Here is a 21,914-nt window from a genome sequence, read left to right on the forward strand (position 1 = left end):
TGCCGAAGCCCTAATACCCTCCCGATCAAACGAGAGGGAGTTATCCCTAACAGTTCTGTTTTTTAAAAAAATCTCTGGAATGTTCATGAAAAGCTAACTGGAATGCTACTCCCACCCCTACCCTATTAGGGCGCATACGTGGGAGGGGAACGTGAGAATGCCGGCCGTAAGTTCGGAATAATCAGTCCATCCCAACACACACAAATAGTTTCACTTTTTTTTTTTTTTTTAAAGCGCAACATCTCAGCTCTTGGTATGCGGCATTTTCTAGGGCGTGTTTCCGTTAACGCGACGGAAGTCAAGGAACGGAGAAGTGTAACAACCGCGGAGCTGCCATCTGTGGAGGGAACCAAAGTTCACGAGCCAAGTGTAAACTTTATGAATTTTTAACAATATAGGCAGTATTTTAATAAAACTCCCTGTCGAAAATCAGGTCCAAAACCGGGATTTAATTAATTTTTTTTCATTTTTTTTTTTTTTTTCATATTTGTCGTATAGTTTAAAATTTCGATCTGCAAATCGAATTATTCGCTAGTCGACGAAGCTGCTCCGCGCATCGATTTCTAGCGGCGCGTGCGAAAGCTGTGTGTTTCACACCAGAAATGTAGTAGAAAACATAATTCACGTACACTTATCACGCTCTGAATTATTTAAAAATAACTCTGCGTTAATTTTCTTTTTAGAGTTTCGTACCATAAGTATGTTTGCGACATGAAAACACATGCATTTGCTCGTTACCGAGGTTAAATGTTACTCATCTTGACTCTTGGCATCTTCCACTGCAATTGGAGACGTTATTAAATCTTTACTTTAAAACCAACACCTTATATTACGTGAAATGTTTTAACGAATGAGAGGAAAGTAAGTGTAAAAAACCTCTCGTTTATAGTTTAGAAATAAATAATTATATTGGGCAAATTATTGTGTTAATAGATTACAATATTATGATTAAATGTAAGAGGAAAAAAACTACTTCACAATGCAATCGGTAATGTTCTGAATTTTCTTCTTTTACACTATTTTACACTTTGCACTATTTTTCGTAGCACTAACCATTTGGTCGTTTCTACATGGATCAAGTTCGCAGCCGCTCAAAAAAAAACACCTGACTTAGACTGTTTACGAATACATCCTCAAAAGATCTCGAAAAGTGCATAGTTGTCCTTCCGAAAAATTTCATTTTTTATACATTAAGTAATATTAGCTTTTGAGAAATTCAGTGAATTCGAATATCCTTTCACGGCTAGTTTCTCACTGCATGCAGCCTTGAAATTGAAGGATCCTTTGTTTAGGACTTAATGACACATCCTTACTATTTGGAAACAGTAATGGACTGTTAATATACTAATAGCTATAAAACAATGGTACCGTAAAACTATTCCTGCGACATATGAAACTGCCAATAACTATGGTTCAGAATGTTTTATGTAAAAATCGTTCTGTTGCTGGGACTAAAGTTAGATTAACACTACACTGCACATCAATTCACTTATGTTTTTTGGCTCATTTTCTCAGTGTTCTTAGAGAATCGCAGGTCGTTCTTGGCCTCAATTCTATTCTCGCCTTATGCGCACCTTAATGAGCGGGAATATATACTTCGGTTGATACAGGAAGGATGACATTCTTTCAAGCCTTCAAAGGTACGCTTGCATACGTCGGAAATACGTCAACATAATTTAAGTAATGCTTTTAAGTACTCGCTTCATTGTTGAAATAAATAAAGCTAACTTAACTACTGATCTAAGCCGATACACGAACTGGTTGTAGGAAAGGAAGGGGTAGTTATAAGTAATATAAATACGTGTGATATGTGTTAGAAAAACTCAGGTCAGAAACATAATATTATGTAACCAACATAAGTAATCGTTTGAGAATTCCTTTCGCTAAGAAACCTTTCGTACTATACCTGAGAGGCAGGAAACTTTTCGTAATATACCTGGAAGTACGGCAACCAGTCGTTCTACGCCTGGAAGGCAGGCAACCAGTCGTTCTACGCCTGGAAGGCAGGCAACCTGTCATTCTACGCCTGGAAGGCAGGCAACCAGTCGTCAAACGCCTATGAGGCAGGCAACCAGTCGTCCAACGCCTTGGAGGCAAGCAACCAGTCGTCCAACGCCTATGAGGCAGGCAACCAGTCGTCCAACGCCTTGGAGGCAGGCAACCAGTCGTCCAACGCCTTGGAGGCAGGCAACCAGTCGTCCAACGCCTTGGAGGCAGGCAACCAGTCGTCCAACGCCTTGGAGGCAGGCAACCAGTCGTCCAACGCCTTGGAGGCAGGCAACCAGTCGTTCAACGTTTTGGAGGCAGGCAACCAGTCGTGCTATACCTGGGAAGCAGGACCAGACGTGGTACGCCTGAGATGCAGGCAACCGTTGTGCCTTGTTGAACCTAGAACAGCCTTTCACAGTTTAGTGAATCACACTGCCACGCGGGTGCGCTGTGTTTTAAACTGCATTCTTGTTGATTTTCATGCAATAACCCGGGTAATTAAGAGATTTTATTCGACTGTTCCCGCTATCCAAGCTCGCAAGATTTCCAATAATTATGCTGCCTCGTGCCATCGCCTGCCACGTGTCCCGAAATGTCAACTGATACGAAACTTTTCAATCCCGAAATCAAATTAGCAGCTTTCTCATTGTAGATTATATTACCTAACGCCAATTTCATTTTTACTCTCCATAAGAATTAAATTCGTGTCTGTTAAATCGTTCCTGATTGACCGATCCATGTAATTCGTGCAATTGGAAGAATTGGTGAAACCCGACAGCAAAGTGTAAATAATATTTTTTTTTGCTAATTACTTAAGAGAATGCGTTATAGCAGCCTTAACTCAGACATCGTTCGCTTATGCTGACGCTTCCTGTCAGCTCAGAGCATAAGCATTGGAATGACGTTTTTAAATCCACGGTTACCTGGTAGATACTTTGTTGGAACTTGCTCAACTTCGAAATTGTTACATGTATTTCTTATTAAAACTAAATTGTTTTGCTGATCCTTCAGAATGACGTGTACTATATGCTTGCTTGCAATCGGTAGGTTAAACATTAACCAATCATATCTAGAAATACAACCAAACGAGGCAAGGAGGAGCAGAAAAATTAACAGTTAAACAAAATGAATGTGTCATCTGATTAGTTTTGTGTGAGTGAGTGGCAATACAGAACAATTTTTGTGGTATGTCATATTTAAGCACGTAATTAAGAAATCAAAAACAAGAAAGTTTCGATTGGTTCGAGCTGTAAACAATCGACTCCCACGTGACCTGACAAGCCACTTTGTTCTCATTCAAGAAAATGTTTTCAAATATGGCTACCTAAAGATTGACTCTTAAACTGGTTTATCTGCACCGAATGACTGTGCTGTAAGCGGCATTAATGTGCCATTTATGGTGATCCTCAGGGCCACTTGCATAGTCAGAAAGTGAAACCTCAGCAAATACTTGTCAAGTTAACCAAATGGGGGAATACACTCCTTTGCCTCAAGTCACGACTGTGCAAGTCGCTCCAAGTCACGGACATGGCAGTTCTACTCAAACATTTTCCTGTGTTCCTGTAAAGCCATAGTTAAGCAAAATTGTTTTTTTTTCTAGTTTCTGAAATGGGTAAAGGAGAAAAAATAGTACTTTTCGTAGCTACTTTAGCCTAATTATTCTTGTTCGCAAAGGACGTGATTGGGAACATTAATTAACAACTCATCTCTATCACTATCATATAGGAAAATAACTATGTGCATTCGAAGCAGGTTGATCGTTTGACAAGCAGCAAGTGTATCTCACAGTAGACAGGCGCGTCCAAGGTCTGTTGCGGGGGAACCTGCGTTTCACTGACTCCTGAACAATTTCTGAACGTATCCTAAGTTCGCGGCTCGCTCACGCAACTTCGCGGTCGTATTGAAACTGATGGGCGAGGTTTCACAGATGTTCACAACTCTAAATGGCGCTGACTTAAAATAATCAACAAATTTTTGGAGAGATTTTTAATATTTGAACTACTACTATTATTTATCAAACAGACCTAACCAACATTTCATTTTAGTTACAATTACCTAGACGTGTGAAAACCTATTCAACCAAATAACAAAAAATAAAATTACTATATTGATGGTAGGAGAAATTTCGTGAAAGTAACGGAAGTAGCTTGGAACGGAAATGTGGCGGATGGCGCGAACCGAAGTTCACAAAGCCAAAAAGGAAACTTTGTGGTATTAACTGTTTAATGAATTTTAACAATATGGGCAGTAATTTTATCAAATTCCTTGCCGAAAATCAGATCCAAAGCAGGAGTTTAGTATTTTTACCACGACCTTTTTCGCTTTTAGCAGAGCCGTTTCATTTATGTAGTTTCACCTTTCGCTCTGCAAATCGAATGATTTTATAGTCAACGTATCTGTTCGGGCAGCAAATTCTAGCGGCGGGTGCGGAAACTACGTATTATTCGCGTCAAGATATATGTAGTCTAAAAAAACAATTTGCGAATATTTATCATGCTCGGATAATTTATAAAGATATTTCGTGTCCAAGTATATTGTTTTTAAGTTAATTTGCAACATGATAACAAGTGAATTTGCTCGTTACCAAAGGGATACTCGAGCGTCTGATCCGGGATATCATTGAACAGTGGGATTCCTGCTCGCTGGAGCCGAGGGAAAAACCACGTGCGCATTGCACCACGTGACACGGTGTCGGATAGTCGGTTGTTGCCGCGAGTCGGCGCGCCGCTGTCACGTGGTTGTAGAAGGGGGGAGGATGGAGGGCGGCCTGCTATCCCCGCGATGGAAGTGGAGGATGGCCTTCCATTGACGGCACGCCCATTCAGGTGGCACGGGAGAGCGAGACAGAGAGCGCGGATGAGGTAACAACCGAATACTCCTGGAGAATATTCCCTCGGAGGTATTTTCCTTCCTGACCTACCCTAAAGATGAGCGCGTTAAGGGTCTACCGCCTACCGGGGCACACTTGGCGGTGTACCTGTATTCAAGGAAAACCGCGCGCGATTTGAAAACTCTCAACGTATCACTGTGGGGTCTGCTTGCCCCCGCGAGGGTGAATGAGTAGTTCTGTTTCCGTATTTAAGCAGTATTTTTTATAAAAGTGAAAATCGCAAAAAAAAAAAAAAAAAAACGTGTTTGCAGAATCAACCGGTACAGATTCTTGAAAGCATTCAAGGGATTTGCATTGCACGTTTTATCTTCATTATCACCGCAATATGTTGATACGGTTACCGTTCAGATCACACATTTGCCCCACGCGCGACTAGAAGACTGCGCGACACCGCGCTAGAAGCATCAGCGAGCGTCGCGCTTATCATCCCGCCTCACCGCTCACCGACAAAGATACGCCTCTGAATAGGAGAGTAAAGGGGAATCGTATCCCACCACGTTCGATTTTTTTTAATATTATTTTTTTGCTGAAACTGATATTTTAAAATAAACATCTCAGTAATTATTTGCTCCACAAGGTTTAAATGATAGCTCACCAAGCTTTTTTTCACAATGGATATTTCACAAGAGCGGCTTCATATGGTGGGGTAGGATCCTTAAACGGTTAGGACCCGAGATTCTGATAGTGTGGCTCTTGACGCGTTTCAGATCCGAGCGAATTTTTTTTTTCTTCTAGTAACGCTACTTTTGTACATTAAATTATATGCAACTCCAGGTACCTAAGTCAGGTACGTTTTTTGATAATAATAATATTATTATGAGTTGGGAAAACGTGTTTGTAAGAATATCCCAATTAATTTTATACAGTTCTATTTACCACTAATATTTACATTACTAATTAAATCACCACACTTAATTTCTGTTAAAACACCAAGTATCTGTCCAGTCCACAGTTCACACTCCTCCCAAGAGCTAGGTTCAACAATAGTTCGCCTTACTTCGCGCCAATCCACACACACAGTCTCGCGCAACGTGGTCACACGCGCACAGACTCTTCACTTCACTCGCCTGGACGAATTCTCGGAACTCCCGCGGAGGCCAGCGTCACCGCTTTTATATCCATGGCCGTCTTTCTGGAACCGACTTGAGTTGTTATAAAGTGTCGCGTCATCCCGGGTCGACCCAGACGCTCGAAGCATCCAGAATAGCGTCGCTTATTCATGCCACTCCACACTACAGCCTCTGTACGCCCGCGGATATCAAAGTCCACTCAGGGAAAGATAACATCACCCGGGCAAGGTGGGCGCGAGGGCAGGAGGTGGCTATGCCGGGCCGCTATAGTCCCCCAAGGTATGCGTGTGACGTCAATGACAGCGCGGGGCCGCCTAACCGCTCAGGTAACTGGCGCGCGTCTCCCGCGTTCGTTGCACTTTTTTGTTATTATACTGAATACTCCAACCCGTTAATGCAGTATTCCGTAAATTCTGAGCTAAGAATGTTCGTAAAATACTTTTTTTTTTTGCTTACGTTATTATATTCCTATGTTTTCTTCATATTTCCAAACTTCATTTTATTATGTTGGTATTTGTCCACCGCACATATGTTTAGTTGGCCGTATTCCGCCGGGAAGCCTTCATTTCACAGACGATAGAGCCAAAACCCGAAGTTCCCCGAAGTTCATGCTCGCTTTTTTTTTCTCCGTATCTTTAATGTAGCTATCCTAACCAAATCAACTGTCCACCATGTTTTAAAGTATTTATAATGTAGCTAACCTAACCTAATTGACCATTAGTATCCTTTTATCAACACATTTACAATGAACCAAAAAAAAAAACCTGAAGTTGCACGATCGGGCGTTTGGCTGTCTCGTCTGTGAAAAGAAGGTTTCCCGTATTCCGCCTGCAGTCGGGCTAATGTGATCCCAGCGTGAAGCGGAGGTGCTCGGAGCGCTGCTACACTTCCCGGGCAGGTCGTCCGCCCCAAGGCCGCCCTGTCGCGCCGCCGTGCGGGGTCGGAGGTCGCGCCACGCTCCTACCGGTCTGGCCAAGGCTCCCGGGCGAGAGATGCGAGAGATGCGAGAGATGCGAGAGATTCGAGAGATACGAGTCTCTCCGTCCTCCTCCGGCAGCGGCGCGAGACCAGTGCTTCGCTCCGGGAAACATCGACCTGCCGCCTGCTCACGTGTGACATCTCAGCTGTTCGGTATACGGTGTTTGGCAGGAGTCCTTTCGTGAACGTCGCGTGGAACGGTGCTGCCATCTGTCGCGGATGACGCGAACCTAAGTTCACAAAGCCACAGGAAAACTTTGTACCATCAACTGTTTAATTAATTTTAACAAGATGGGCAGTATCTTAGTAAAAAAAAAAAATCATTGTCGAAATTCAGGTCCAAAATCCGGGGTTTAGTTTTTTTTTTCCTTCAAGTATTTCTCAATTTTATCGGAGCTGTTTCATTATATAGTTTAAAATTTCTGTCTAAAATTTGTAATTATTCGATAGTCTAACGTAGCTAACCCGGCTGCGAATTCTAGCGACGGGCTCGGAAACTACGTGTGATTTCCGTTAAAAGAATTTGGTTGAAAACACTACTTTCGTATACTAATCACGCTCGGAATTATTTTAAACAATTCTAAGTTACATTTCGTGTCCCGGTTTCGTATAATGAGTGCATTTGCAAACTGAGTGCACACGAATTTGCTCAACACCGAGGTTAGATGTTCCTCATGAAGAGACTAGCTTCTTTTTCCCGGTTTAAAACAAAACTAATTACCTGGAACTATGAACACATTGTTAATTACGTACATTGTGCTGAAAAGTCCATAAATGTACTGTATAGTTTCTAACAGTTTCTACGTAATATTTATCTTATGTAGATTAACAGTGCAACACTGAGCAGTTTTACGAGAAAATGACTTACAGTCGTAACAAAATCCACGTCAAAAACAATTTCGGCTGTCTCGTCGATTTTGTTTTTTACTCAGGACATAAACAACCGGCTTCCCCCATCTCATAATTTCGTTATCTCGTAAACATTCTTGCGATAAAAAAGAAGAAGACTCGATTGCTTCGTTTGCCAGGAAGACCCGTTTATTGGTTTTAAAATGGCATCCGTCCAAATCCAACAAACTTATTTTCCTCGTGGCCTAGCTCTATTAGGAGGTTTACAAGACTCTCAAGGTACTTCGCTGATTTACATACTCGTCGTCAAAGATATTATCACGAATCCATCTTCAAAGGAAACTTTTCTGTAAACAAGAAATCCGTGGCTGAATATAATACACACAAGGATAGTAGAATTCTTAGTTATTACCAACGTATGCTAAAATCTTCAATATTTTCAGTAAAAAATAATACTTATTGTAGAGCCTTTTCATGTAATAACAACTCATTAAATGTGTTGCCATAAAATGTATTATTATATGAGTTAATTTTTTTTAATTGTAGGGATATTTAAAATTAATTCAAGAATTCTTGTTCGTTTGGTACAGTATGTCCATAAAATAATGTTCCAGTTATAACTTTAATAGTATAAATATTGTAGAGTGTTGGTTCAAGGTTACAATTAAAGAGTAACTCAAATAGTTTTAGATAAGCTCATGCGAGAGTAATGCTTTTTTTTTCTCACTTGCAGCGCCACCTATGCAAAATGGCGATTCCGGAGCGTAAATTCTCAATTAGTAGAGGGTGAACCTATAATAAATATATTTTTTTTTTTGGCAACAGGGTGGATCCCTCCCCATTGGAATCTCCTTGTACGAGAGTGGTTGAACGTCGAAGTCACTGACCGTTGGATTAGTCGTAATAATTTAGACAAAGCTCTTTTCCCTGGCCGCCACGTTCACTTGACATAATCACATGAGAATTTTTTTTTTTTTTTTTTTTTGAGGTTTATAAAATATCGTGTCTACGTTCCGTCGCTACCTAATAACTTTCCAGAGATGAGACACAGAATTTAAGACGGTTTTGCTACCATTACTCCGGACTTGTTTACCAAAGTTAGGGAAGAATTGTACATTAGGTTTAATGTGTGCCGTATAATTAAATTTGCTCATAGTAAACATTTGTTAGAAAAACTAAGATAGTTTAACTTAATTTTGAAGTGTGATTTGTTGTGAATAGTCTAAATTAAACTGTTATATAATATATAATTGCAACTGGGACTTTATGGATATCTTGTATATTTACTAAGACGAATGTTAAGAGTTTTATAATTTTCTGATGAGTGGAAGAAGTGGATTTTTTTAAACGATTTATCAGAATGACATACGTTTACAAATAGATTTATATTTTGTGTCATTCTTAAAAAAAATCACACAATTACGGAATCTATTCCATTGGAAGTGTTCCTCAGTCACTTCTTCAGTAACCATAACACTGAGTTGTATTTTTTTCCCCTAGTTTTCGCTGAACACTTTTTTAGATATGTCATAATGGTTTTTGCACTACGTTTATTATTATTTTTATTACAATGATGCTTAATATTTTTTTAATTTCAATAACAGTTTACTGTAAAATATCAACTTGATAATAAAGAAAACCGTAACATAAACTGGTTTGTTCATAACACTGACGTTTGTTTAGTTTACTCAAAAACTAAGTTTCGCGCAAACTCCGCACGGCCGAGGCGTTTTATGTTTTACGTTAAAACCACCTTGATCCTTATAAATCACTCAAAAGTATATGGCAACCATTATTTCTTGCTAAAACAGTTATTTTTATTTCTTATTTATACAACACACGCATTTATCTTAGGATTCGTCAAAACTCGAATTATTTTAGTATACCTATATGTATGTATTCATTTGAGGCAATCGTGAGCTTACGCCTCTTTAAAATGTAATCAAGCTCCGTGGAAAAAGTAAATAAACTAATAAATCAACATTCGCGCTGACACGGGAACGTTAGCGAGAGAAAATCATTCGGCGCACTTTATATACGCGCCGAACGAATTAAAAAATCATCTGGTAAAAAATACAGTACTCTGAAATGTGTACAATATTTTATAACTATTTTGTGGCAACGTATTATCCATCCAACCAATAATTAGCGTATCATCAAGGCTCCAATTTTTTTTTCTATTTTTTATAAATATGAGGGGTATTCGCGCGAGCTTCAGAGAAACACTGAATGTTTGAGGGACTGATCAGGGGTTTGCGAATCGTTCTCTTCCAATGTCCAGTGTACACCTTACTGTTCGATGCTCCTGCGCGCGTTGGCCTCGTGCACCTTGCAGTGTAACCAAACCCGAGCTGGAAAGCCACGCCCGGCGGAATCTTCGTTGGCCGAGATCGCTAATGCATTGTAAGGCGACATCATAGTCGTGGGTTTTATCCCACAAACCCCTTCCCCGGAAAATGAATCAAATATATTATGAGCACTGAGTGGTACCCAGGTGGTTAGAAGCACACTATAGGCTAATCTAATCTCAGTAGGTCTAATCTGCTCATACACTTAAAAAATATATATATACATACATTGTTTTTTACGTAGCAAAGATTTTTTTTTCAAATACTAACCATTGAGATCTTTCAATACTGCAAAAAAATACAAACGCAGTTGCATTATCATTAAAATTGTGCAAAAACTTTCTCAAAGGCGACGTTAGCTACTATTTGTATAAAAGGTGTGTTACACGCTAAATTTTACTGACATTAATAAATATTAGTGCTGGATATTTTTTTATTTGTACAATAAATGTTTGAAAAATATTTTTGTTAAACATATAGAAAAGGTTTTACATTTTAACTACGCAACAATTAAAAATGCCTTTCTTTCCTTTTTAACTGGTTCAATCTATCATTGAAATATGAATATTACCAAACTGCTTGATTGCACGCGTCATGAAGTTTTTATTTGGTGTCGTGTTCCAGAGACCGCATCGAGCTGTTCATAGACGAGAACAAGGCGCTGATGAAGAGGATGTACGGCGAGTTCCAGATGAACCCGGAGTACGGGGCCATGCGCAGCGAGCGGCGGGCGACCAAGCGGGAGGCGGCGGGGGCGGGGGCTGGGGGCAGGTCCGGCAAGCCTGCCCCCGGGGTGCCCGACAAGCACGGGCCCCCGGACCCCGCCGCCGAACCGGGCGAGTCGTACTTCAGCAAGCTGCGCCACTCGCGCCAGTCCTTCCGCAACAACCAGTCCGACACCGGCAGGTAGGTCTCGTCCTCGCTGTGCCTGCCAGCCTGCCAGTCCGCAAATACAAGCATCACCACCCCGCTGATTTGAACATCACCACCGTTTATCTGAACATCACCACCCGCTTATTTGAAAATCACCACCCGCTTATTTGAAAATCACCACCCGCTTATTTGAAAATCACCACCCGCTTATTTGAAAATCACCACCCGCTTATTTGAAAATCACCACCCGCTTATTTGAAAATCACCACCCGCTTATTTGAAAATCACCACCCGCTTATTTGAAAATCACCACCCGCTTATTTGAAAATCACCACCCGCTTATTTGAAAATCACCACCCGCTTATTTGAAAATCACCACCCGCTTATTTGAAAATCACCACCCGCTTATTTGAAAATCACCACCCGCTTATTTGAAAATCACCACCCGCTTATTTTAACATCAATACCCGCTAATTTTAACATCACCAACCCGCTTATTTGAACATCAACCACCCGCTTATTTGAACATCAACCACCCGTTTATTTGAACATCAACCACCCGCTTATTTGTACATCAACCACCCGCTTATTTGAACATCAACCACCCGCTTATTTGAACATCAACCACCCGCTTATTTGAACATCACCAACCCGCTTATTTGAACATCAACCACCCGCTTATTTGAACATCAACCACCCGCTTATTTGAACATCAACCACCCGCTTATTTGAACATCAACCACCCGCTTATTTGAACATCAACCACCCGCTTATTTGAACATCAAACACCCGTTTATTTGAACATCAACCACCCGCTTATTTGAACATCAACCACCCGCTTATTTGAACATCAACCACCCGCTTATTTGAACATCAATCACCCGCTTATTTGAACATCAACAACCCGCTTATTTGAACATCAACCACCCGCTTATTTGAACATCAACCACCCGCTTATTTGAACATCAACCACCCGCTTATTTGAACATCAACCACCCGCTTATTTGAACATCAACCACCCGCTTATTTGAACATCAACCACCCGCTTATTTGAACATCAACCACCCGCTTATTTGAACATCAACCACCCGCTTATTTGAACATCAACCACCCGCTTATTTGAACATCAACCACCCGCTTATTTGAAAATCACCACCCGCTTATTTGAACATCAACCACCCGCTTATTTGAACATCAATCACCCGCTTATTTGAACATCATCACCCGCTAATTTGAACATCATCATCTGCTAATTTGAACATCAACCACCCGCTTATTTGAACATCAACCACCCGCTTATTTGAACATCATCACCCGCTAATTTGAACATCACCGCCCCGCTTATTTGAACATACACCACCCCGCTAACTTGAACATCACCCCTAGTGGTTGTCTCAGACGCTGACAGGGTCGGGGCGCGCGTGGTTGCAGGGTGGACGTGTGCGACTCCAAGGTGGAGATAGTGACTCCCTACTGGGCGTCCAACAGCGCCGGCAAGGTGCGCGCCGTCGTCAACACGCAGCACTTCGAGCAGGCCATCCACCAGGAGGTGTGCTCGTGAGTACCAGCGTCGCGACGTCGAGTCCTGTGGCCCGGAGCGCGTCTCCAATCTGACAGTCCCAACCGTCGCTTACGATCACCGTGTGGCAGCTGTGTTCCAACCTATGGTCGGCATCCTCCACCTGTCCTCCCAAATGTGTGCCCTTGTAGGGTATATCAGGGGTCGGCATACAGATCCATTAATTTTTTTTACATTCCAGAGCAAGTAATATTCAGACAAATATTTCAAGGATTACTTCCCCCTTTGAGCAGGAAGGTGTTAAGAGCTTCAGCCATGACCAGACTAGGGCAACCCAGCATAGTCATCACCTCTGCCCCCTGCCTCACTCAGCTAACCGGACAGATTATCCCGACCTTACGGCCGGCATTCTCACGTTACCCTCCCACATATGCGCCCTAGTAGGGTAGGGTGAGAGTAACATTGCAGTTCGCTTTCTATAAACATTCCAGAGCTTGCAAGAAAAACAGAACTGTTAGGGATCGCTCCCTTTTGTTTGATCGGGTGGGTATTAGGGCTTCGGCAATGACCAGCAGCTGGGGCCACCAACCCAGCATAGTTACCGCCTCAGACCCGTACCTCCACTCAGCTAACCAGACAGTTGGCTGTGTCCTGAGCCCTAAGACTTTGTCAGCACTGCTTGCGCCTACCCCGATCTCCCACCACGTGGCAAAAGGAAACGTAGATAATTGGTGCTACGTTCGAAAACTCTAAAAATTTGAGACAAATTACTTAATACGGTGTATAGAACTTTCACTGCCGCTCAGCCAGACAGACTTTTGTCCTAGTTATATTTCTGAAATGTACACGTGTAAAAAAAACTACCTTCTAAAATTATCGTATTTTATTTTAGTTGGTTTGGCGGCTAGATGGGGGCAGTGGTAAGATTCGCTCACTTTAGAGATTACCTGTTTACGAATCCAGTCCGGCCATCTTTTATTTCGGCTTCCCACGGTTACTGAAACCTCTCCAGGAAAATGCTAGGATATTTATTTACTATAGGCTCTTACCGTTATTTTTCTCAATATTCCTGGTCTGTGTTTTTTTTATTTTTTTATCATCTCTCATGACCTATGCTATTAGATTTTTGAGTTTCGTTGACGAGGTCATTTAGTGTTTCACATACAACATATAAATTATATTTAATTTATAGAACGCTTAGTAGGATTTCGTTGAAATAATTGGGTATAACACATTATTTTCTCTAAACTTTCTGACTTTTGCAACCCAAATAATGAATTTTGAAAAAAAAATCAATTAATGATAGCAACAAGTTTCAGGTTGGTTGTAAAAATGTATTCAGTTTGTTATCCAGACCCTTTCAGTTCCACATTAAATACTTTATCAATATTGTTTGCAATAAAAAATTTAGTTCAGCTCCAACTTCAAAGACGTGTGCTAGCTTTGGGATGCACTTTATAGGCATAAGTCATGTATACAGAGAGTTCGGAAATTGCTGGCATAAGTTTAATTAGCGTCAGGGAATGCAAAAAAAAATGATTTCAGAAACATATTTCCCGAAACGCAACCCTGCAAAATTATAGAAGTGAACAGTAACGCGAAAATTAAAATTTCACGGGAATCTGCGCATTAGTGTATCACACTTAGAAATTAGTACTGAATTTACGGAATTTTCAACTAAGAATTCGCCTCAAATAAACTTAGAGATCTACGTTAGATCAAATAACTAAATCTTAGATAAAAAAAACTGCACTATATTCAGTCTTCAATATTCTGTTTTTAAGGAAAACTCACACGTAGAATAAATAAAAGAGTTTTTGTGATGGAGTCTTTAACAAGTTTAAGATTTTTCTTGATTAATGTTCATCGTAAGCGAACTTAGTACCTGAAAAATGTACGAAGGTAACGGTAAATTTGCTGATATCCGTGGATAATTTGTAAAAATCTTTCGTCGTAAATTTAATGTGAATAATTTAAACAGTGCGGCTGAGAAGACGCGCGATCGCAGCGCTGTGGCGATCGCAGCGCTGTGGTGTTCAAACGCCCCACGGGAAGCAGGTGAAGAGACGGGCGCAGACGTTTACAGTTAGTCAAATGCGGCAGCTAACGGCAGCCTGGTGCACAGCCCAGTGGGTGGTTAGTTGCGGTACGTTAACACGTTTGGCTTTGGGCGATTAGAGCAGTGTTGGCTGTTTGCGAGTTGGGTGTTGCGATTATAGGTTTGGAACAAGTGCAACGGGCTGACAGATTTCACAATACATTCGCAGGTATGGCCGACGTGGGGAAGCCTAAGATGTAGATCAAGTTCTGTCCCTGCCCGAACACGCCCGAATATTCACCTTCGGCCAACCTCGGGTGTATTTATATATATTTATATTTCTCTGTTTATTTTAATGTAGCTATACTAACCTAACTAACCGTCCATGGTGTTTTAAAGTGTTTTAATGTAGCTAACCTAACCGACCACTTTTAATAATTGAATTCATTTTTCCTGCGCGATTTTTTCCTAACCTAACTAAAACTAAGTGTATTTTGGAGGGGTCCGGGTTAGGGAGGGACCTAGGTGCGTCTCAGGCCGAAGCCTATACGCCTAGTCATGCTGGGATTAGCCATGCAGGGAGAGGGTCGCATGCATCATGTGCTAGGAGGGGATTGGCCAGCCATGGCAGCGATTGGCGCCATGACTAACTCCCCTCACTCTTAAATCTAGACTATAACTAGAGATAGGTTGGGCCCAGGTAAAACCTGCATAGACACAGGGAAAACCCTGGGCACATTCATGCGGGATGCAAATTGGCATGCATTACGTGTAGGAATTTACAGGAGACAGAGGATGGTCTGGATGAAGTGTTGGACAGAGTAGAAAAGAGTCTACCATGCGGGGGTTGGGCACTTGGACTCGTGGTCCGCCTTGATAATTGTCCAGTACTGGATTTAGTGACCAGGGACGCAAGCGCCCCTGGTGGTGAGTGGTTGCACTGACCACTCACTCCGCCGCCAGTCAGCACCTAAAAAACTAAGAAACTAAAACAGAAAAAAGATAAATGACTTACAAACTAGGCATTTCGTTATGCGCAAAATTAAACAAATCCCGAGGTTGGCCGAAGGTGAATATTCAGGCGTGTTCGGGCAGGGACAGAACTTGATGGACATCTTAGGCTTTTCGGCCAACGTGTGCAGTAGAGGCGTTAAGGAATTAATTGTAGCGAGAGCTGTGAGCATTAACCAAGTGCGCTTCCGTGACAGCCGTGTTGACGTCTTGACCGGCGACCGCCTGGAAACCTGGGAAGTTAAACGACGCGAAGGGCGATGCACGCCAAACTGCGAGTGGCTAGCTCCTGCTTCCCGCGGGGCTTTTGAACGTCACCGCTCGTCCTCTCAGCCAATGGAGAAACGCCCTGAATGCGCGCGAAATTTTTAATTCGCGCATTACTGCTCGTGCTTGTTAACTTTGCAGGGTCGCGTTTCCCGACATGTATTTCTTAGAAGAAAAAAAAATTGCGCGTTTTGGCATTTCCTATTACTCGTAAAATGTATGACCCGCAATTTCCTATCATCATGTGTTATTGCTAACCAAGTGGCGGGTGAGGTCGAGTGGTTGGGATACTCGCCTCTCACAAAGGCGATCCGGGTTCGATTCCCGGCGGCCGTGGCCTGTGGGTTTTCTCGGAGTGCTCCACCCCATCTCTAGCCAGGCACCTTTCAGTCCGGCCGGAACGAGAGGTCCTGTTCCTCGGGTAGAGCAGCCGGCTCCTGCGAGACCCTGCCTCAGGCGGGAAACTGCATGTCGATTGTTAATCTGTGCGCGTATTCGTACAGCCGGGTGCACAATTGAAAGAAAAAAAAACAGTAACAGTAACGATAGGCCACGTGCACAAGATTTGACTGCCATTATTTCGAACCAACTGCTTCACAATAGCGCATTGGACTTTCGTGTGCATGGGAGTGAAATAAATATATTTCATTTTTTGTCACGGACGCATGGTGTAACAGCCAATTAGTGTAGAGTAGTATGCAATAGAGAATTGTTTATAATTATAAATAATATTGTGTCAAGAAATTTTTGTGGTGTTACAATACTCAGGTGTATGCAATTTCCTGCTTTAAAAATTAATTATTGCTAATATTACTTACGGAAAGTCACTAGCAATATTAATGTAAATAAAAATGTTTGGCGAGTAGAAATTGTAACAAAAAAAAATTCTTACATAACCCAAATTAATGTTCTCAAATTGCTGGTCATATGTCGTCGGATAACCATTTGGTACAGTTATTTGCTAACGCTACCAAAAGACGTTGGATACATACCGAAATATCACCGGCTGAAATCAACAGTAAGATTTCAATTGCGAACCGATTTCGCACAGTCGTGTGCTTGGCCTGTTTTTGTGTTGTTTTTTTTTTAACGGTGACTTCCACGCGGCGTCTGACTGTGGCTTGTGTCCTTGTGGTCCCGCCAGCAGCAAGGCGCAGACGAAGCGCTGCAGCGGCGACTGCGGCTGCGAGCAGAAGTACAAGTGGCACCGCCTGCTCGCCTACGACCCGGACAACGACTGCAAGGGCATCTTCATGGACTGGTTCCTGTTCCCGTCGTGCTGCGTGTGTCGCTGCGCCCCCGACTAGGGGGCGGCTGCCTGCAACCCCCACCGCCGCCGCCGCCGCCACCCCTGGAGTTACCAACACCCCCCCAGCACCCGCGACCCTCGGGAGCTGAGGGGTGTCATCTAGAACCAGAGGGGCGGGTCACGCGCTCCCACCTTGCTTCGTCCCTCGACGGCTCACTCGTCAGTCGATTGTCACCCACAGGGGGCCGGTTTCACAAAAAACCGGTTTTCACAATAACAGGAAAGTTTGATTTTTTTTTTTTACCTGGATAAAGTATTTCGTTATCAACACAACTTGTTTTCGACAGAAAAGAATTTTTTTTTTTTCAATTTCGTCATACACTTCGAAATATTTCAATAAATAATAAGTGACACTTGCCCCCATTTTTTTTTTAAATATAACTTGCGTAATACTTCTTCATCCCGATAGTATAATTTCATTAACTGACAAAAACCGTAGGTTTTAAAATATTTAATCGATAAGCTGAGAGAAACGAGATAAGGTCCACGGCCAAAAATGTAAACGAGATGATTAGGAAAATTGAAAATAACGATACAAAAATTATCGGATTTTTTTTTCAGAACAATATTTCGTTGGATTTACTTTTGAAAATGTTAAATTGTAACCCATAAAAATACCACTGCCCAGCTCCACAACGTGAGCTTCGCGAAACTCATTCGCAATCAGTGTTTTGTGAAAGCGTTGTCATGTTGTTTCGGTAAAATGGCGTGGGACGTTGCTTTGGAGAGGCTGCAATAAGAAAAGTCAAGAGGACAATCAGTGACAATAACAAAAAATGAAAACCTCCGAATCATCAGCTCTGCAGTAGATCTCTGTTGCTTATTTTTTTTCTCTAAAAGAAAATAATTTTTTAAGGACACTGTGCTGAATGTTGGTTCTCGACCAACTCGACATGCAACTGAGAAAGTGCTGTTTGATGAATTTTTTTTATACTGCAGGCAATTGTAAGCCAAAGGATTTTTAAAATAATTATTTGTATGTATTATCTCTTAATTGTTGATAAGACTAATGCAAAGTCGTTTAAGAAAAAAGATTTCTTTAAGAGTGACATAAAACTTCGTTGTTAAAAGACATGTTCTATGTGATTAATATTGACAGGCATATCAAAGATTTATGTGAATAAGTTTTGTTAATCAAGTGTGTGTGAAAATTTCAAATCTTAGACACTAGAAAATATTTTTTAAAGTGAATTTAATAAATTGGTTAGAATAGTATTACTGTTTTATATTTTAAAATAATAATGTATTAAGCACAGTTTAAGTATAATGTTATCATTTAAATATTTTGTAAAATATTTTAGTAAACATTGCAAAAAATATGCATTACGTTAATTGAATATAAGCTGAATCCTCTACATTTCTCACAAAAAGAAATATTTATTTTGTGTTTTTAAGAAAATGTTACACATTTTTACTACTTTTCTTACAAATTCAAACAGTCCCAAATAAAATTTAACGTAAATGATAATTTATAAACGTGTCACAGATCAATCAAATATCGTTATAGGACAATAAGGAAAACTCAGGCCAACAGGGGGCGGATACATAAATATTTTTCGGGGGATTGAAAAAATATAAATAAATTAAAAATATGAACACGTGTATTCAAAAAAACTTACAATTGACACTAACACATTGACAAATGGGCTTACAATAATGGCCGTAAACGACCTTCGCTTCTCACACAGTTGAATTTGCAGGTGTTGTAACAACTCACCTTGCATCACCCTAAATAACATGATGTCTTTACTGATATTATGCTAATTTTTTCATGACTTCGGGGAGGGAAAAAAGTAGATGCACTCCACGCCACCAGATTCTCTCACGTCACTTTTCTCACTTTTTTTTAAATCGGTTTCCTATATTGTCTCTATTATATTATTTGGTAAAAGGTCTGTATTTCTGCTGTTGTGCTATGCACGTAACAAAAAGAAAATCAGAATCTCGGTTACTTATGATTCTACCCGAAAATCTAAAAGTAGGAAAAAAATTTAAAGGTTTACGTGCAAATAAAATAATTGTGTACTATTAATACTCACAAGCTTGTATGTTTTCTGAAAATCTAATCATAATCAACAACACATGGAAATGTAATAAATATACTTGTACTTATAAAGTTTAAAAAATTAATGTGAAATAAAAATTATTCAAAAAGTAAATGTAAGCAAAAATATCTGAAGCTGTAAAAATATTTTTTAGCAAGGCATATTTTTACTTTTCAAAGTTGTAACATTTCATTCAATTAATAAATGTATTTTGTTTGAAGTATATGTGAAAAAATGATACACCAAAACAAACGATTATCCTTATAGATTTCTGGTAGTTGTCCGAGCAATAAAAGTCTCTCTTAACAAAGCCTTTGCTGTCAGAAACAGAGATAACTTTTATCAAAAATGTTATATACATATAAGGGAATTTTAACAAATTATTGTACGTGGCATTTCACATACATGGTTATAGTTACTCAAACATAACTACATTCGAGTTATACTTCCGGATATTTAGTGTTTATTTCTGTAGTGGTTGCCAACTGGTTAATGTTTCACTTGTCAATTTTTCAACTTAATCATAAACTTTACGGGCTACAGTTATCCCTCAGACTGAACCTAAGCGGTTCTTCTATTTGCTACGCCCATGTTAACTCGGGGTAGTTGCGCCCACTGATGTATTGTAACTGAGAAGTACACTTTTATATAGTACAACAATGACTCTTAACAAATATTTATTTTAAGGTTGCACGATATGTTAATGCAGCAGCTTCGCTACCTTCAAATAAATTTAAAACAGTTTTTCACGCTTACTCCATTGGTATTTTATACTGTATTCCATACAGAAACTTCAAGAACGAACAGGGATGAATATACATACACAGAGAAATCCATGGAGGTAAGAAGTAAGGGAGTTGGTGTGTACAATCTTGCCATGTTAATACTTGAAGCCAAAATGAGAACATCCCCCTCCCCCTTTTCCTGTCTGCATAGCAAAATATTTTTTGACGTGACGTCTAATAAATCGATGAACGCCGGCTGCTCGCACGAAAAAGTGTCCCGTTACGCACATTGTCCCGTTACGCTGTGTCCCGTTACGCTCATTGTACGCTTGCGCCGCATCTATCTCTCTTCCACTCGATTGGAACAACCATCGATTTGACTTTTTCGAGGCACATTAAACTTGAAACACTCTCATTCGTTTCCTACTTTTCCTATCATCGTCCTATCCTTAACAGAATAACACAGATTGGAAGAAGTTAAATAGCAAACATGTATAAAAGTTATACTTAAAAAAATATCTTCGTTAAAGTAATAAACATATTTGAATTAATGAGTGCAAATAAAAGTAAATTTATCAATTAAATTGTAGAGTTCATTTCACTCCTTCTTTGTATCCATACAAAATAGTGATAATTCAATAAAAATGATTCAATTTTATTCATAAAAGTATGCAATAATTTCATCAATGTTTTGTTATGACGTTGTCACGTTAAACTATCGTCCGTAAACCGACTTTTCGGACAACGAATTTTTTTTTGTTATAATGAAGTTAAACGCTAATTTCTTGCAGGTGTCATGGTATGTTTGTTCAATAATATTCACTGCATGATGACATTTATTCGATTCTTCTTGGCTATTATGTAGATTTCAAAAAAAAAAAATACTACCTATTGAAGCTGTTACCATGGTGCGACTTCCAGAAAATTTTTATTCAGTTTTTCCTTTCATAGCCATTTACCTCAAAACCATCGTCAACTCAAAAGTTCACATTTTTATGGGCACGATAACTGCCGTTAATTTATAACTCGTAAGAGTAATATCAAACACTTTAGTCTTAAATAATTTTTCGATATGATCAACCATAACTTCAAGGGGTGGTAAAACAAAGGTTTGAGGTCAAAAAAATACATAACTCCCTTAGTAGGCACACCATTGAATCCGTTCAAATTGTTTTTAAATCCTATTTTTATCCAAAAATTTGTCTGAAACAATTTTTAATAAGATTAACCATTGCTTAAAGTGGTTGAAAAACATAAAGGTATAATATTAGAAAATTCATAAATACTGTATCATGTTAACTATTAAATTCGTTATTATTTATTGTAAAACCATAAATTATTATCTACACCTTTAGTTTGGAATAAATTTTTATACGACCAACCATTACTGCAACGTGTGTAAAAAAACATGGATTGGAGATAATTCATATCTCCCTTTGTAGGCATACCATAGAATCCGTTAAAATTGTTTTTAAATCTTAGAATTATCTAAAACTTTTGTCTGAAACAATTTCTGGTACAACACACTATTGCAAAGGTCGGGTAAACTCCCTTAGTATGCCCACAATCAAATCCGTTAAAATATTTTGTAAATCTTATAATTTTTTGTCTTAAAAGTTTGTCTTAAACAAATTGTGATAATACAAACCATAAATGCCAGGGGTGGAAAAAAACCTGGGGTTGGTTTAAGAAAATAAATAAAACTTCCCTACCATCTGTACTGTGGAATCCATTTTTTTTAACTTTCTAAATATTGACTAAATATTTGGTAAAATAAAATGTTATGTAACCAACCATTACTGCAAGGGGTGTAAATAACAAGGTTTGAAAGTTTAAAAAATCATCACATTTATTCAATACATGTACTATCACATCCATAATAATTTATTGTATGAATCCTAAACGCTATCTAAAACTTTGGCTGAAAACATTTTTGGTTAAACGAATTACTACCGTAAAAACAGAGGTTTAAAAAAAGTCAAAACTCTCTTAGTATCATATTC

General features: G+C 39.9%; 1 protein-coding gene across 4 annotated transcripts in view; it reads left to right on the plus strand.

Annotated features, from left to right (window-relative positions):
• LOC134543000 (protein spaetzle 3) overlaps positions 1-20,022 on the plus strand; it is a 169,946-nt gene extending 149,924 nt beyond the window's left edge. For 2 of the 4 annotated variants that reach the window (XM_063387659.1, XM_063387662.1), the window contains exons 3-5: positions 10,749-11,030; positions 12,429-12,546; positions 16,980-20,022. In XM_063387659.1, the coding sequence (XP_063243729.1) occupies positions 10,749-11,030; positions 12,429-12,546; positions 16,980-17,393 (814 nt within the window). In that variant the 3' untranslated portion in view covers positions 17,394-20,022. Of the gene's footprint in view, positions 1-10,748; positions 11,031-12,428; positions 12,555-16,976 lie in introns of all 4 variants that reach the window. The other 2 variants (XM_063387660.1, XM_063387661.1) reach the window with 2 other exon arrangements.
• The last annotated feature ends 1,892 nt before the right edge of the window (positions 20,023-21,914 follow it).

This window comes from Bacillus rossius (genome assembly GCF_032445375.1).
Source record: "Bacillus rossius redtenbacheri isolate Brsri chromosome 9 unlocalized genomic scaffold, Brsri_v3 Brsri_v3_scf9_2, whole genome shotgun sequence".
Taxonomy (NCBI): Eukaryota; Metazoa; Arthropoda; class Insecta; order Phasmatodea; family Bacillidae; genus Bacillus; species Bacillus rossius.